This window comes from Pituophis catenifer, unplaced genomic scaffold, assembly GCF_029215685.1.
Source record: "Pituophis catenifer annectens isolate HBS135680 unplaced genomic scaffold, rPitCat1.0.hap2 SCAF_3, whole genome shotgun sequence".
Lineage (NCBI taxonomy): Eukaryota > Metazoa > Chordata > Lepidosauria > Squamata > Colubridae > Pituophis > Pituophis catenifer.
Window position 1 is genome coordinate 158,956,818 of NW_027256883.1, and position 15,662 is coordinate 158,972,479.

General features: G+C 37.8%; 1 protein-coding gene across 1 annotated transcript; it reads right to left on the minus strand.

Annotated features, from left to right (window-relative positions):
- Window positions 1–400: 400 nt before the first annotated feature.
- On the minus strand, window positions 401–13,980 carry LOC139315063 (uncharacterized). The gene is made up of 5 exons (XM_070941088.1): window positions 13,902–13,980; window positions 5,130–5,528; window positions 1,622–1,924; window positions 1,052–1,218; window positions 401–803 (listed from the first exon to the last, which is right to left on the minus strand). Exons 1-5 carry the CDS (start codon window positions 13,978–13,980, stop codon window positions 759–761), a joined length of 993 nt encoding a protein of 330 aa, XP_070797189.1. The 3' UTR covers window positions 401–758.
- Window positions 13,981–15,662: the final 1,682 nt, after the last annotated feature.

Below are 15,662 nucleotides of genomic sequence, written 5' to 3' on the forward strand. Positions count from 1 at the left end.
CTGAATTCAGTATAAACTACAGATGCTTTTATTCCCTGCAAAAACACCATAAACCAGAGCACGGAAAGGGGCTTCAGTAGCAATAGTCAGACTATGCAGTGTGAATACTGAATACCATTAACTGGAGTAGAGGATTATTGCTTTCTAACTTTGTCTCAACTTGCTAGAGACATTTGCATGGCCCTATACGAAAATGAATGCTGGACTAATTTTCTTAGTATAATTCAGAGGGCCCTGATTAAAAGGATGAGATCACTGCTTCCTTCTGGATCATGTTTTAAATATTGATAGAAACATGAAGTGTAATTCAAAGAAAATAAGAGAGCCAACTTCATCTCCCAGTCACAGTTTCATTGCATTTCCATTCTCAAGAAACACATCATATTCCATATATTTCATATTTTTTACTTTTTGTGAAAAAAGCACCCCATACAGTGTATTTTCTCAGAATCCAACAAACCTATCTTTGATATGAAGCCAGCAGTTGAAAAGATAGTTGATTTTTTTTTCTCTAGCATTGCATGTACCCAGTCACAGAAAATGAAGATGTATTGAGGAAAAGGTTTTGGTTAAGCTGATTCTCAAAAATAAAGAAAAGGACAAGCATTTTTAAAAAGTAAGTCATTTGATTTGCAACTCTATAGTTATTTGCATGTCAGTACAGCAGCTCCAAAATTGTAGAGTTGCTCCCCAGTTGGGATCCTTTACAAGCTTTGTAGCCTTTAACGGGTTCTGTTTTTTTTAAGTCTTTCAATTGTTTAGTAGCTGTAGAGGGAAAGAGGTGTGTCTTCCATCATGTCATCCTGTAAGAAAGAAAAAAAGTTAATTTTGTGCTAGCCAGATATTAGTGAGAGATGTCTAAGTTATGTACTATATATATTCTTAGTGACTTCTGAACCATCGCTTAATGAATCTGAGCCTCTGCCATCTCAAAGAATTGCCCTTTGGAACAGACAGACCAGGCAACTAATATTAAGGTACAGTGGCAGTGAGGCCATATCCCATCTAGAGGAAAAATAACAGAACAGGTAAAAATCCAGCAGATGCTCACCATAGGCAAGTCCTGGAGACGTCTAAATCGTAGTCTATTGCCACGTTGTCGATACCTCAAGAAACCCAGGAGAGTCAGAATCCCTACTGTCACAACAAAAATTACAACGACAGCAATCACGAGGGGATCCTTTCCTATTGGACTGACTACTGGTATACTGGGCAGACCTGAAAGCAAGAAGAAGACAGTAAAATGTAGTTCATCTTTTAAAGCTATGAAGGTTCATTCACCCAGCTACCTATTTTAACAATCAAAGGAATACATTCAGCTGCATAACCCAAATCCAGCATTATATTTAATATTATTTATACAAACTTGCAGTGCCTCGCCCAACATATGTTTCCCCCAAAACTATTTTCAGGCAAAAGTACCAATTCCCAACCCAATTTGGAGATGTCAGAGACTGAATAAGTAATTTTTTGCTTCTTTTTGCAGAGCATATGCTTTGTCACTGTGCTATATAGTTCTCCCATAGTTTCATCCAAGATTGGGTTTAACTATTTCTCGGTTCTCATCAACCCATTCTAAATCTGTTGTTCCCTAGATGAGACAAGATTGCTAAATGTATACCTTGATTGTTTCCCACATCAAATACAGTTGTCTTGTGGTCATGTTTAGCTGGTTGCTCTGTCTCTGCTGATAGGATTTTGTGAGGTAAGAGAGTAGAGGAGGCAACCTCAAATGTTACTGATCGAGAAGTATTGGATGTAGTTATTGTGATCACTTGTTCACCAATAGTAGTCCTTGGAGATGATGTGGAGGCAACAGTGTTCTCTTCTGTGAAAGCCTTATGGTCCATGACTGGGGTGGTATTTTTTGCTGGTCCCATGGTAATGAATGTAGAAGATTCCGGCTGCGAAGCAGCTGATGTTCCTGCATAGAAACATTTAACTGTCAGTACAGTGGGGGTGGGTGACTCTGCTTAATTCAGAAATAAAGAGAATCTACTTTGGCCAGACCTTTTCTGAATGTTTCTACAGTTCTAACATAAATCTTGGTAGTTATCAAATCTAATCAAAAGTATGTGAATAAAGCAGGTCCACAGTTAGACTCCAGTCTTGGGAGCAGGTTCTGTGACGATATCTAGGGCACCATGTTGCTCAGTTATCAGGAAAGAATTTGATCCTATTGGACCCCAGAAAGCAGGCAGGGTCCTCATGACTGTGAGCTCAGCCACTTCTATATTAGATCCATTTTCATCCTGACTGACAAAAACCATGAACAATGTTTTATGTTTTTACTGGTTGTGTATTACAGTTTGTATAATATACTCTCTGGAGCCATCCAAAATTCTGGAGCCATCCAGAATTGGCTGAAAGATGGGTGGCTATATAAATGTTTTAAAAAATAAAATAAAATAGATAAAATAAAATAAAATAATAAAATATTGATATGTGGTTGGTTGCTGGGTGCTAGTAGTGGTGAATTCTTTCTTGAATGAGGAAGAATTTGATGTCTCATTTGATGTCACAGCACTTTTATATCCACAGACCCAGAATTTGCCAAAGAATCCATGACAGCATTACTACATAGCACACAACCAACCTAACCAAATAAACCAAGATTGAAATACCCAGAATCATGAATCTTATCAACTTCTGCCTAACCATATACAGATAGTCCTCGACTTACAACAGTTCATTTAGTGACCATTCAAAGTTATAATGGCAATGAAAAAAATGATTTATGACCATTTTTCACACTTATGATTGTTGCAGCATCCCCATGGTCACATAATCAATATTCAACAACCATGTTACTAACTTAACAACTGTAGTGATTCACTTAACAACTGTGGCAAGAAAGATAATAAAATGGAGCAAAACTCGCTTAACAAATGTCTCACTTAGCAACATAAATTTTGGGCTCAATTATGGTCATAAGTCGAGGACTCCCTGTACTTTCAGTTCAACAGACAAATATATCAACAAATCAAAGGAACCCATATGGGATCACTACTTTCAGGAATAATTGTAGAGACTGTATTGCAATGCCTGGAATCAATAGCATTCCCATATATAGAACTCAAATATGGATCAGGTATATAGATGACATTCCTGTCATAATCAAAAAGGACCAACTAGAGAATACAAATGAAACCATTGACAAAACTTCAAAGGAATAAAATTCACTAGGGAAGAAGAAAACAACATTACACTATCCTTGTATAATCTATACATCATCTTACAACAAAATGGATATCCACACAACTGTTGTGGCTCCGTTGCCTGAGCCTGGGCTATCGACAGATGCAGACTCTGACAGTGAGGGGGAGGAGTTGGCAAGGCCTCCCTCTCCAGGACCCTCCTCTGTGGCAATGCCTCCGGAGGACACCGAAGGCCAAACGATAGGCTCAGAGCCAAGCACGTCCCCGCAGCCACAGGTGGACAGAGACGAGGAAGATAAGTGCTGGCTGGACCCTCGACAGAGGCGCAGGGAGAAGCGTGCACAGCAGATGGGAAGGCGTGCCAGAGATTAGCTGAGTCACTGGACCACACCCCACAGGGTATAAATGTGGGTGTGGTGGCCGGTTCAGTTTGTGACGAGCAAAAACTGGAAATACTCCATGATCTCTGCGTTACTGGACTTTGCCTGCTTTATCGGACTGCATTTGGACTAATTCTTGTATTATTGACACTCTGCCTGTTTTATCGGAATGCTGCAGTCTAATCTTTGTTTTGTGTGAGTAAAGTCTGAATTGGCAGCTAACCACTGGGTTGCTGCCAGCTTTATCATCAAAGAGTTTTGTCGTGTGGCTTATTAACTCCGGGCCGTCTCTGGGGGTGTGTGTGTGGTACGAGGACAGAACAACAACATCATCAAAAGGTGCCTGACCACTCAATCCAATATTGCACAACCAATGTTGTAAAAAGAATAACACTGCCATACATCTTCGAAACATCTTCGAAACCATCAATAGACTATTACAACCACATGATATCGCCATAGCACCCAAACCAACCAAAGCCATCCAAACATCCTAAGTAAATCACAAGACACAGCACCCTGGAAGAAAAAACAAGAATCATTTACAGCATACAGTGTAAGGATTGCAGGAGCCACTATGTAAGACAAAAAGGCAGAAGACTAGCAGATCATCCATGAACACCAGCTAGCAGTCATAAGATATAATGAAAATTCCTTCATTTCATAACATATGGGCAAACCCAGTGGTGGGATTCAGCCAGTTTACACCACTTCGGGAGAACCGATTGTTAACTTTCTGAGCAGTTTGGCAAACTGGTTATTGGAAGAAATCATTAGGGCAGAGAACCGGTTGTCAAATTATTTGAATCCCACCACTGGGCAAACCTAATCATAGTTTCAACTGGGAAACTGAGTATCCTAGACAAAGTCAGGTCCAAAAATGCTAAAGATTTCCTGGACATTCAAACAAATCAGCCATCAACAAGCATCTAGGCATAAGCAACATCTACATACCATTCAAAAGAGATAATTAAAAAGCCAAAAAGGAAACAAAAAAGACCAGAAAGCTTCCTCAGGAGCAATCAACAACACTCAGATGAGCAGAGATTAACATCAAGATTAACATTAGAGGAACAATCAAGAAGCAAACAATACCTCAATCAAGAAATTGCCAAGCAAGCTAACAGTAAACAACAGCCCAATCAAAGAATCACCAAGACCACTCCTACCAATACTGACCGGGCAAGCCACTGGGATATAAAATGAGAGTAAACCCCATTCCCTACTAAAACTGATGATGTTACCTAGTTTGGTAATGAAACATCTGTAAGAAAATTACCAAGCTCAGAGAGTACCACTTCAATCCTGAGCTACAAATTTTCCCTTCTATCGGTAACATATTTTTTAGAACACTGAGGCCACAGAAATATTTGACCATAACTCTGCAAACTTAGTGGGTATTTTTTTTTTTAGCTCAGATGGTGTTCTTTTTCTTTTTTTCCCATTTTTTGGAAAATACGGAGTATCTAATTGTAATCTAATATAATGCTTTTACAGGCTGTGACTGTGAAACAGAATTAGTTGATTCATCCTGGCCATATTTATTTAAACTACCTACCATGAGAAATTATTGATAACTGCCTAGTCTTACCTTGTGTCTCATTTGATTGCAAAATTTCTGTAGCCGGGATCATAGTGCTGGAAGTAAGCAAGGATGTGGCACTGATGTATCTTCTATCATCATCCAGGTCAAATGTATTAGTTTCCGGTAAGTTTGTAGTTGGAGTAAGAAATAAAGAAGGATCAGTGCTACTATTAGAGGCATTATTTGCAGTCTGGGTCTGTATCCTTGCTGTGGTATTCAAATAGCCAGGTGTAGTAGTGGTCAGATAATCCGACTGACCAATGCTGCTGACACTGACTTGTGGGATGCTTGTAATAATGTCATCCCTACTGGTGGCTGTGGCTTGGAAGCTTCTAGCCTCAGTGTGATGAAGTGTGAACTGAGAAATTATGCTGGATGAAGCAGATGACCCATTCTTCCCATCTCCTAGTACAGAAAAAACAAACAGGAAAACAAAATTTGGCAGCATCTTTACAACGTATGTCCTTCCCTAGAATATCAGCTGGAGAAATAACAATTGCTGTGAAAGGGACAGCAAATTGGGGAGTAAATTCTTTTCTAACTGAACTCTTTTCAGAAATTACTACAGCTGACATTTTTTATTTATTTATTTATTTGTCAAGCATATATAAGATAACAGGTAAAAGTATAAACATAATTTGAATACATAATTTGAAAAGAGTAAGAGTAAAAAGGAATATTAGGACAGGGATGGTAGGCACGCTGGTGCACTTATGCACGCCCCTTACCGACCTCTTAGGAATGGGGTGAGGTCAATAGTAGACATTTTAAGGTTAAAGTTTTGGGGGTTTGGAGAAGAAACCACGGAGTCAGATAGTACATTCCAGGCATTGACCACTCTGTTACTGAAGTCATATTTTCTGCAACCAAGTTTGGAGCAGTTTACCTTGAGTTTGTATCTATTATTTGCTCGTGTATTGTTGTGGTTGAAGCTGAAGTAGTCATTGACAGGTAGGACATTGTGGCAGATAATTTTATGTACTACACTTAGGTCAGACCGAAGTCGGCATGGTTCTAAGTTGTCTAAGCCCAAAATTTGAAGTCTGGTGGCATAAGGTATTTTATTGTGAGTAGAGGAATGGAGGACTCTTCTCGTAATTTCTCAATTGTATTATGTCCGATATGCAGTGCAGGTTCCAGACAGATGAGCTGTATTTGAGAATTGGTCTAGCAAATGTTTTGTATGCTCTAGTTAGTAGTACAGTATTACCAGAGAAGAAGCTATGCAAGATTGTAAGATTGTACCAGATGAAAATTTCCTTCCTCTAATAGAGAAAGCTTATTAAAGTAATTGGATAAGATTGTGTACTGTAATAAAAGAGATCAAACTATACATGATCATCACTGTTATTTCCAGAATTCAAGGGGTATCACCAGAATTACTGCATCATGAATCCAGAAGAATAATATTTCCCCTGAGCTATGCTTGCAGTTTTGCAGATTTAACTATGTTTTGGAACAGTTCTGATTTCCTTAGAAAAAACTGAAAATAAAAGAGACCTTTATCGTGCAAAATGTTACTTGGGGGAAGGGTGGACATCACCTTCAGATTTTTGGAGCATCAGATCCAGATTTCATAAAACAGACTAGCAATGCTCTGAAAGACATAAACTAGACTTTGATTTGAGAGTGGAAAAAGGGAATTACATGCAACCATATTAATACAAGTAGTAGTTGGCACCAGGTCTGGGCTTAGAAACTAGGCAGGACTGGACTTGATTAGTATTTAGGCGAAAGCCTTAGGGAATGCCAATTTTTTTTATTAGGCAGACAGAAAACAATACACACACAAAACCTGGGTGTGCCTATTTCATTCCAGATTAGAACATGCAGGATTTTAGATTAAGTACCATTTTCATTCAGGTCTTTCATACGATTCCTACATTTACATCCTCAAAAAGTTCTTATTCCTGTGTTCAGTGTTTCCTTTCTCATTTACAATGCTTCTAGAGCAGTGTTTCTCAACCTTGGTAGCTTGAAGATGGGTGGACTTCAACTCCTAGAATCCCCCAGCCAGCAGCGCTGGCTGGGGGGGGTTCTGGGAGTTGAAGTCCACCCATCTTCAAGCTACCAAGGTTGAGAAACACTGTTCTAGAGAGAGTATCTGAAAGTCAAAAAGTGAATGGAACTTAACTAACAGTAAAAAAAAAAAAATCTACCCCCATGTCAAATCCCAAACTACCATAGGTAATATTTATTTCAAGTACCCTGTTTCTCCTAAAATAAGACATCCCTTGATAATAAGCCCAATTGGGCTTTTGAGCGCATGCACTAAAATAAGCCTCCCCTGAAAATAAGCCCTCCCCAAAAATATTTAAATGCATGTGCAGACGGTCCCCGCCATTTCCTCTGGTTTCCTCCACGCACCCAAAATAATAAGACCTCCCCGAAAATAAGGCCAAGTGCTTATTTAGGGATTCAAAAAAATATAAGACAAGGTCTTATTTTCGGAAAAACACGGTATTTGTACTTCTAATATTTATTTCATCATGGGAAAAAAACAACCTAGGCCCATATAGTATTAATTAAATTAGAATATAATATTGTATCACTTGAGGTACTTTTTGTAAGAAAACCATCAAAATTAATTTTCTTTTCTATGCAAAGAAGAGATATTGGATAAAAGTAGTTAACTAGTTAGAGGGAAATTATCTGAATAAACACTTTCCCCTAAAAATTGTGCCCACAGTACAGGTAATCCTTGACTTACGACCACAATTGAACCCAAAATTTCTGTTGCTTAAGTGAAACATTTGTTAAGTGAATTTTGCCCCATTTTATGACCTTTCTTGTCACAGTTGTTAAGTGAATTACTGCAGTTGTTAAGTTAGTAAAACAGTTGTTAAGTGAATTTGGCTTCCCCATTGACTTTGCTTGTCAGAAGGCTGCAAAAGGTGATCACATGATCCTGGAATTTGCAATGGTTGTAAGTGTGAAAAGCAGTCATAAGTCACTTTTTCTGTGTCATTGTAACTTTGAATGGTCACTAATTGAACTGCTGTAAGTTGAGGACTAACTGTATACTTCTATAGTATTCTAAAGCCCAACTTGCAAGTCCTTAAAGCATCACATGAGGTTGTTTTCTACAATAAACTAGCACAACTATTCTCTAGAGTGCTGAAAGTTGCACAGCATGTGCAAATTTAATCTATTGGTTGCTATCCCTACTTAAAAGTAATGTTCTGCCATATACCATTCCATGGAATTGTGATTTGAATCACAGGATATGAAAGCATTATATTTATTTCCAGATTTTTAATCAGCTTGTTAACCAGAGCTGCATTAAATATATTTAGTTTCTATTTTGTATATTTCAAGTTCTTTATATTCTCTCTGGAATCATTTGACCAATCTCTAACTGGGTTCATATATCCTGGTAAGTGATAATATAGTTTGTTTGATCTGGCCCTAATATAATGGTGATGTAGTCATTATGAAGTTAAAAAAATCAGGAATCAGGTGGCATTTGTAGATTTGAAAAGCTGCTACCAGACTCCTGATTTTTGTCTACCATGGATTAATATGGCCATCCTCCTAATCTCTCATTACTGTCCTAAATGATAGTTTCTGACTTAGCATAGTGTATAAATCCAATGAAAGGCAGTGTTTGACCATCATAATCTACTGTACAAGTTTGAGACAAGAAAGGTAGAAGAACTACATATATTATTTGAGGCCTTTGGAAGACAGGTAGGATCTAATGTTTTCTAAACCAATTAAATAAAAAATAAATGTTTATAATACAATCCACCAGTTTAATGTCATGATAGGTATAGTATATAGCAGATGACAGGTCCGAGACAAAAATTTTATATTCAGATTTGACTAATATACTTGTGCCAATTTACACTAGCATCCCCCCCCCATGTTAATATGTAGCTCACTTAAATGGCACGTTTTACTTCTTTTCTTCTGCTGTGATTTCTCCCCAATGTTACATTTCCCACTAAACAGTGCTTGCCTTTTCCTTGAATATGAATTGTATTCTCCAGTCCATTGGCATTATAATAACTTTTATTGGCAGAAATAGTTTTAAAGTGGTAGAACTAGGTTATCAACATTTTCTCTTTTCTCCCTCTGACCTGAGAGGGAGAAGCAGGAAATCTTGCTGTGGTAATGGTTTAAACAGAAAGGCTATTTTACTACATCATACACAACAGTGCTGCTGTGAATAATTACATAATCTTTATTTTTAAACCTATGCCCATATACAGTATAGCTGCGGTAATGTGCACATTCAACCAAATTAAAAAGAAAAAGAAAAAGCAATGTAAAGCTGCACCAGGGCCTCTTGCTTCATAATTGCCGTGCTACGTTATAATTTGTAGCATGTGCCTGCCTATGCTATAAGCACACATAATCTTTTAAGTTTTGTGTACTCTTTGTAGGAATAACATTATGCATGGCTATGGATTGGTACAATGAATGTTACACTGTTTTTGTTAACGCGTACATCAACTTAAATCAACCACTGTTGAGTTAGGTTACTGTACGTGTTAATCTGATGTGCAAACTGGCCAGTAACTCCTTAAAATGAGTAGGGGTACTTAGAGGGGAGACTGTCTTTATCTCTGAGCTTAGTTTTTGCTCAGTAATAAAGTAACTCTCATATAGTATTCGTATGGCACACTTCTTCAAGAGTTCAAAACTGCACACACTATCTTCCCCAACCTGTCATTCTCCAGATGTATTGGGTCTCCAATTCCCAAGTTGACTGGGAATTTTGGGAACTGCAGTCCCTATGTGGGTGAGATTAAGAAAGGCTGATGTACATGATGAGCCAATTGTGGCCTGATAAAATTAATATTTACTTGCATATGTTACATTTGCCCAGAGCATTTAATTCAAAGAGTATAATGTATCTAAGAACTTTAAGGGGAAAAAGATATGTATGCATGCCAAAATGTTTCAAGACACTCTTTCATTCATCCCCATGCTTATACTAATATAAAAATTCTAAGGGCACAAATCCAACACATTAATTGCAAGCCAAGAATAGAAGATTTGAAGCCCAAGAATAAATATATTACCTGAGCACAAAATATCTAAAAATTGTTAACAGCAACTGAAAGAAATATATTGATATTTGTCTGAAAGCTTTATAAATGGAATAAGCTATTTCAACAGGACACTTAAGAAGGAGTCCCTTCCATAATCAATACTACACAGATTGTATTCCACAAACCTGTTTCTGTGTATATTGTATTCTCTGCACAAGACCTCTTGGACTGAACAATCCCATTTAATTTCCAATAAGGCAAATCCACATTGACTATATGTTACATACTACTTCCAGTATACTTATAACTTCAACAATAGAGCAGTGCTGGGAATTTTTCGTAAAAAGAAATTAGTCCTTATCTGGATCATTTCTTGCTTTTTTACTTCAAAGGCAGCGTTTTATAAAATAAGTAGTGAGTTTGACAATTTTTTTAATAAGCATAGGCTTTCTTTTAGCATAATTAGCACAAGAGGGAAAGTTATCAGTTGAGTAATCTGATAACTGATTAATCTGTTGGTGACTACAATTTAGTAAATTGTGGGAGAAGAGGTTGAGGAAAAAGGAGGAAGATTGCAGTCCACGAATGTTTCATACTGATCTTTTTTCCATTCCAACCTCATTTTCAGCTAAATACATTATTTTCTATCTTCAGAAAAAGTTTCCTAAAAATTTCCAGATGATAAATGCTCTTTACTATTTCATTTATTAGCATTCTTTATAAAGCTGTGGGAGAAAATATGACAATAAACTAAATCTTAATTTGGCTTCAGTGTAACTTTCAATATGCAGCACAATTTTTGACTATAATATTTTTAGGAAGATGAGATACCTCTCTGAAGAATCCTTATCTGAGACAGCAGATGACAGGATAAAATGCTCCATCTTCTCCTTCCCAAATGTAAATTGGGAAGTTCCCATTTCATAGTCAAATGAATTTGAAACCATACATATGCAATGTGAGGATAAACACACTTGACTTTCTTGCATGACTGTTATAAAGATTACTGCAATTAAGAACTGAAAGTGCCATAAACATGAAATTGTTAACGGATACTGCAGAATTTCCACAGAATCTTTATACTGAAAGGAAATGCACAGCACTTGTCCTTGGCTTAGACATCAATATTTTCTCTTTAAACTGTAAATATAATTCTTCTCTTTCATTGCACTCTACAACCAGCAAAAGGAACATTAACATCTAAACATGTTTACATTTTTAAAACTACAATGAGGATTAAATAGAAAGATGTATCACTTGAAATTTAATTAAAAACATCAGATTTTGCTTGAGTGTGCTTTCAAGAGAAATTACATTCATATATTTATCGTGCTATTGCCTTTTTACTTTTTCCCCTTTTCCCCTAATGCAAAGAAAAATCAAAATGTTTAATCTATGATGATTAATTTCCCTTTGCTACAATCTTAAATTTCTTCAAAAGAAAATCCAACTATGTCCAATGTAATTTACTTTTGGAGACAATAAATCTAGGGCATTTAATAAATTAATAAATCTAGGGCATTTGGGTGTTGGGGAAGATACACATTAATTTTGGGTTATTTTTCAAATCTCAACTTTGGGCATATAGTTTCTGACATTCTGCAGAATCATTGAATTGATAGAAGCTGTAGATCTCTGATTTATACCCTGTTATTCTTAAATAAAGAATCTGGCAAGATAGCTTAAGTATAGTGATATGTAACTATTTTAACCTTAATCAAAAACATTTGTGATGAAGATACATAATTGCAAATGAAAATAGTTTTTTCATTAAAATTTGTATCTATATTAGCTAACAATGTTCAAATTGGTAATTATGCTATTCTTCTTTACCTCACTATAAGTAGTGAACATAAAAGAAAATACTGTTCCACCCAAATCTAAAATCTCAGCTTATAAATTATTGATATAAATCAACCAAAATAATAAAATCACACAAAATATCTCTACAGTACTCTATTGACAAGTATGAATTAAAATATCAGCTAAGTAACTCTCATAAATGCACTCATCTATTTGAATATAATTTAAGGTATACTGTTTGCATCAATGCAAGACCTTAAAATGGCTAGGGTGGACATGTCAATCTGACATTTGTAAAATGAGACCTTGAAAATTTGCATAAAGCTCTAAGCCTTACCAAACATACAGGAATTAAATTAAAGTACTGAAATGGCATACAAATCTGAGTAAATAAATAAATGAAACAGCTTGCATTTTTTAAACATCCTTTATATATCTACCTGGTCCTGGATAGAGATGCTGATTTAATTGACACTGTCAAAGTATGTATGAAGTACAGCATTGTGTTTTGGAGTGCAGTGCAGCCAAATTTTGTTAGCTCTAACAAAATTATTTTGAAGTGTTCTACAAATCTCTGTCTTCTATAGATTTCCCTCATTTTATGGGCTCAGATATTAAATAAATATATTATTCTGTAAAGTGGTTAATATAGGATATATAAATACCAGTATCAAAATGCTTTGGACTTCTAAATGGCCTGGAAGTGTGATAAAAAAAAAAGCTTTATAAACAACAGTGCCTAGAGCCATGGAACTATGAGTAGATAAGAGAGGGAACAATTCATTTGTCTTCACCCATGTGGTCCTTTTGCTTTTCAAATCAATGCTAGGAAGTTTGGATTTAAAGAAGTTCTGCAGTGATTGTTACTTTGAACCCCAAGAGAAAGACATGGGGTTGGGACAGACATGCTTTATGCCTGAATTCACACAACATGCTTAACTTGTTCTCATTAAACATAGTTACAAGCCAATCAAACAGGTTGAATTTGCATAATATGCTAATACACATACATATGCACAAAATCAAAGTTTGTGAGTTCAGAGGCTAGGTATGTAACTGGTAAGTACAGCTGCTGGATCTATAACTGACCCAGTTAGGTGCATTGTACAAATACACCTATTTGGGCAGAAGTCTCACCTTCCCATATCCCATTTTATTAAGATGTCCTGAACCCCCCAATCTTAAATCTGCAGTCAGGAAATGCTTTGAAGAAAATATTCTAACTCTGCAGCAAATACTACTTCACAAAGAAAGAAAATTGTGACTTCCTAGGTAGCAGAAATAAAGAAATCTAGCAAGGAAAAGCGAGCGATGAGTTTCTGCTAAGTAGTGTAGATAAACATATAATCTGAGTGAAAAAAAAGGAAAGCCAGGTTTTGAACCAGAGATCCAACCCAAACCGTTCTGAACGCTGGCAGTCTACTGGTAAAATATACGAATAGAAGGCAAGAGCATTTCTCGGCGCGTTTAAGAGTGTATTTTCCAAACTACTGTTCTGATCAAGCCTTATTTGAGTTCCCAAATGCCCTGGTGGTGGTGGACGTGGCAGCTTCAGCTCTAACACCACTCATTTGGTAAACAAAAAGCCCAACGAGTGGTGAGGGCCTGCATCAAACCTGGGAGCTTTAGCCCTGGGGAGAAGAACTGGGTGCCAGCCCTAAGGAAGGGCACCCCAGAGCCCATCTAACCTAAGGAAAGCCTGACCCTCTAGCTGGCCAACGAGCCCCTCCAGGAAATTTAGACTGAAAGGGAAACAGAAAGAAACACTTAACGCAGGCAGGAGAGCCATGGCAGAAAATTTGGAGCGTCCAACCCAAACAGGATGGACAGACTCACCAGGGGGAGGACTGCCAGGGGTTTTTGGTTTTGGAATGGCTTCTGAGGTTTCTCAAAAGTCTGGGATACTTCCAACCTCGCCTGCCTGCGTTCGAGACCCGACCTTTCAGCTCAGGGATGGAGCGAGCGGCGCACGTACCTGGCAGAGACAGGAGGCTTCCAGCGAGGAAGGAACAAACGGCCGTGAGGTTGTATAGGGAGCGACGAATTCCCACCATGATGGGCCGGCCCTAGAGGCGATCGGTCAGGGCAAGAGAGAAAAAAGGAGAACCGGCGCCTCCGGCAGCGTCTGTAAAGATCTGGTCCTGGAGAGTGAGTCACTGCCACGTGGTTTGTTCACAAACACAAGGATGGGACTAGTCGGGGCGTGTTGCGGCCTCTTTTTCGTTCCCCCAACGCCTTAACAAAAGTGCCCGAGTTCTTCACTTGTCCCGCATCGTTCGCAGGACTCTCACGCCCCCTGCGAAAACAAAAATCTACCCCACTGACTGGGGGCCGCCCCCTCTCCCAGCCGAAACTCAGAAGCCGATGCTTTCTCCGCAATTGGCCAGAGTTTTTCTAGAAGAGCAACAAGAGGAGCCGATAGTGCAACACTCCGTCCCACTGACACCGTCTGGGAACAAACCGGCAGCGCTGCGAGAACAGCTCCGCCCCTTCACCGTCGGAGCCGGGGCGTCAAAGCAGACCATCGTCTCCGCGATAGGTGACGGAATGAGCTTTGAGAAATCTGTTCAACATTCATCCGTGTTGGCTGAACAATCCGGGTAGGGTTAGATAACACAGGAAGGAGAATCAGGAAGATCTGAAAAAAGTCTCGGATTATGTTTACCTTTTCTGAGCTGACACGCCTTAAACCAATATAATGCTTCATTAAAAGTAGCATCTCACAAGTTTATCCAACTAGGTGGCAGCACATAGCTCATCCTGGCTGATGTTGGAAAGGCAAGCTACCAAAACGTTTGATTGTTTAGCAAACGTGCTACCTGTAAATGAATTCTTTAATTTCAACCATAATACTACAAGGGCCATTAATAGATTTAAACTCAATGTAATTCGCTCTAATCTTAATTGTAGGAAATATGACTTTTGCAATAGAGTAGTAAATGTCTGGACCAATCTACCTGATCCTGTTGTTAGTCTCTCTAATCCCCATAGCTTTTACTGTAAACTGTCCACCATGGACCTTTCATGTTTCTTGAGAGGTCCCTAAGGGGTGTGCATAAGCACACCAGTGTACTTACTGTGCCTGTCCTACTGTTCCCAATTATATGTAATCATTCTATGTGTTTATGGCTATGTTTTGCCAATTTATATACTTTTTTTTTTGTGCCAAAATTTTTTTCATGTGTCCATGTCTGTGTCTATTTTGTTGCTTGTTTTCTTATTGACAAATAAATAAATAAATAAATTTATTATTATTATTATTATTATTATTAATAATAATAATAATAATAATAATCTGATTAGTACTTGGAAAGCAGAGACCACCACTAGGGTCCCCCAGGCAGGGCAGTCTTAACAGCATTATGGGCCCCGGGCAAAGCAGTACATTGGGGCCCCTACGAAAACTACTCATAGGAATAAAAATGTAAATGGTCGATAAAATTAAACATATATTTGCATGTTAGTATTAATTTAAAAATGCAGTAAAGTGTAATAAATATGTTGCTGTATTTATATAATACAAGGTGCATTGAAAGGTTAACATACACAGATTAGACTTTGCTCGTGGGGCCCACAGGTAATTGCCCATCAGGCCCATGCGTTAAGACAGCCCTGACCCCAGGGGGTGAATTGTGAATAATCCTGGGGAAAAAATGGTAAAACATTTCCAAAAATGCTATATGGACCGTCTATAAAGATGCAAGGCAGGAAAGGTCAAATGAGTCCAGATTTGAGG

Coding starts and splice junctions, on each gene's coding strand:
- LOC139315063 (XM_070941088.1), bottom strand. CDS start 13,980: ATGGTGGGAATTCGTCGCTCCCTATACAACCTCACGGCCGTTTGTTCC. Junction 5,529..13,901: donor AAGCCTCCTGTCTCTGCCAG/GTACGTGCGCCG, acceptor TTTCTGTACTAG/GAGATGGGAAGAATGGGTCA. Junction 1,219..1,621: donor TGATGTGGGAAACAATCAAG/GTATACATTTAG, acceptor TCTTGCTTTCAG/GTCTGCCCAGTATACCAGTA.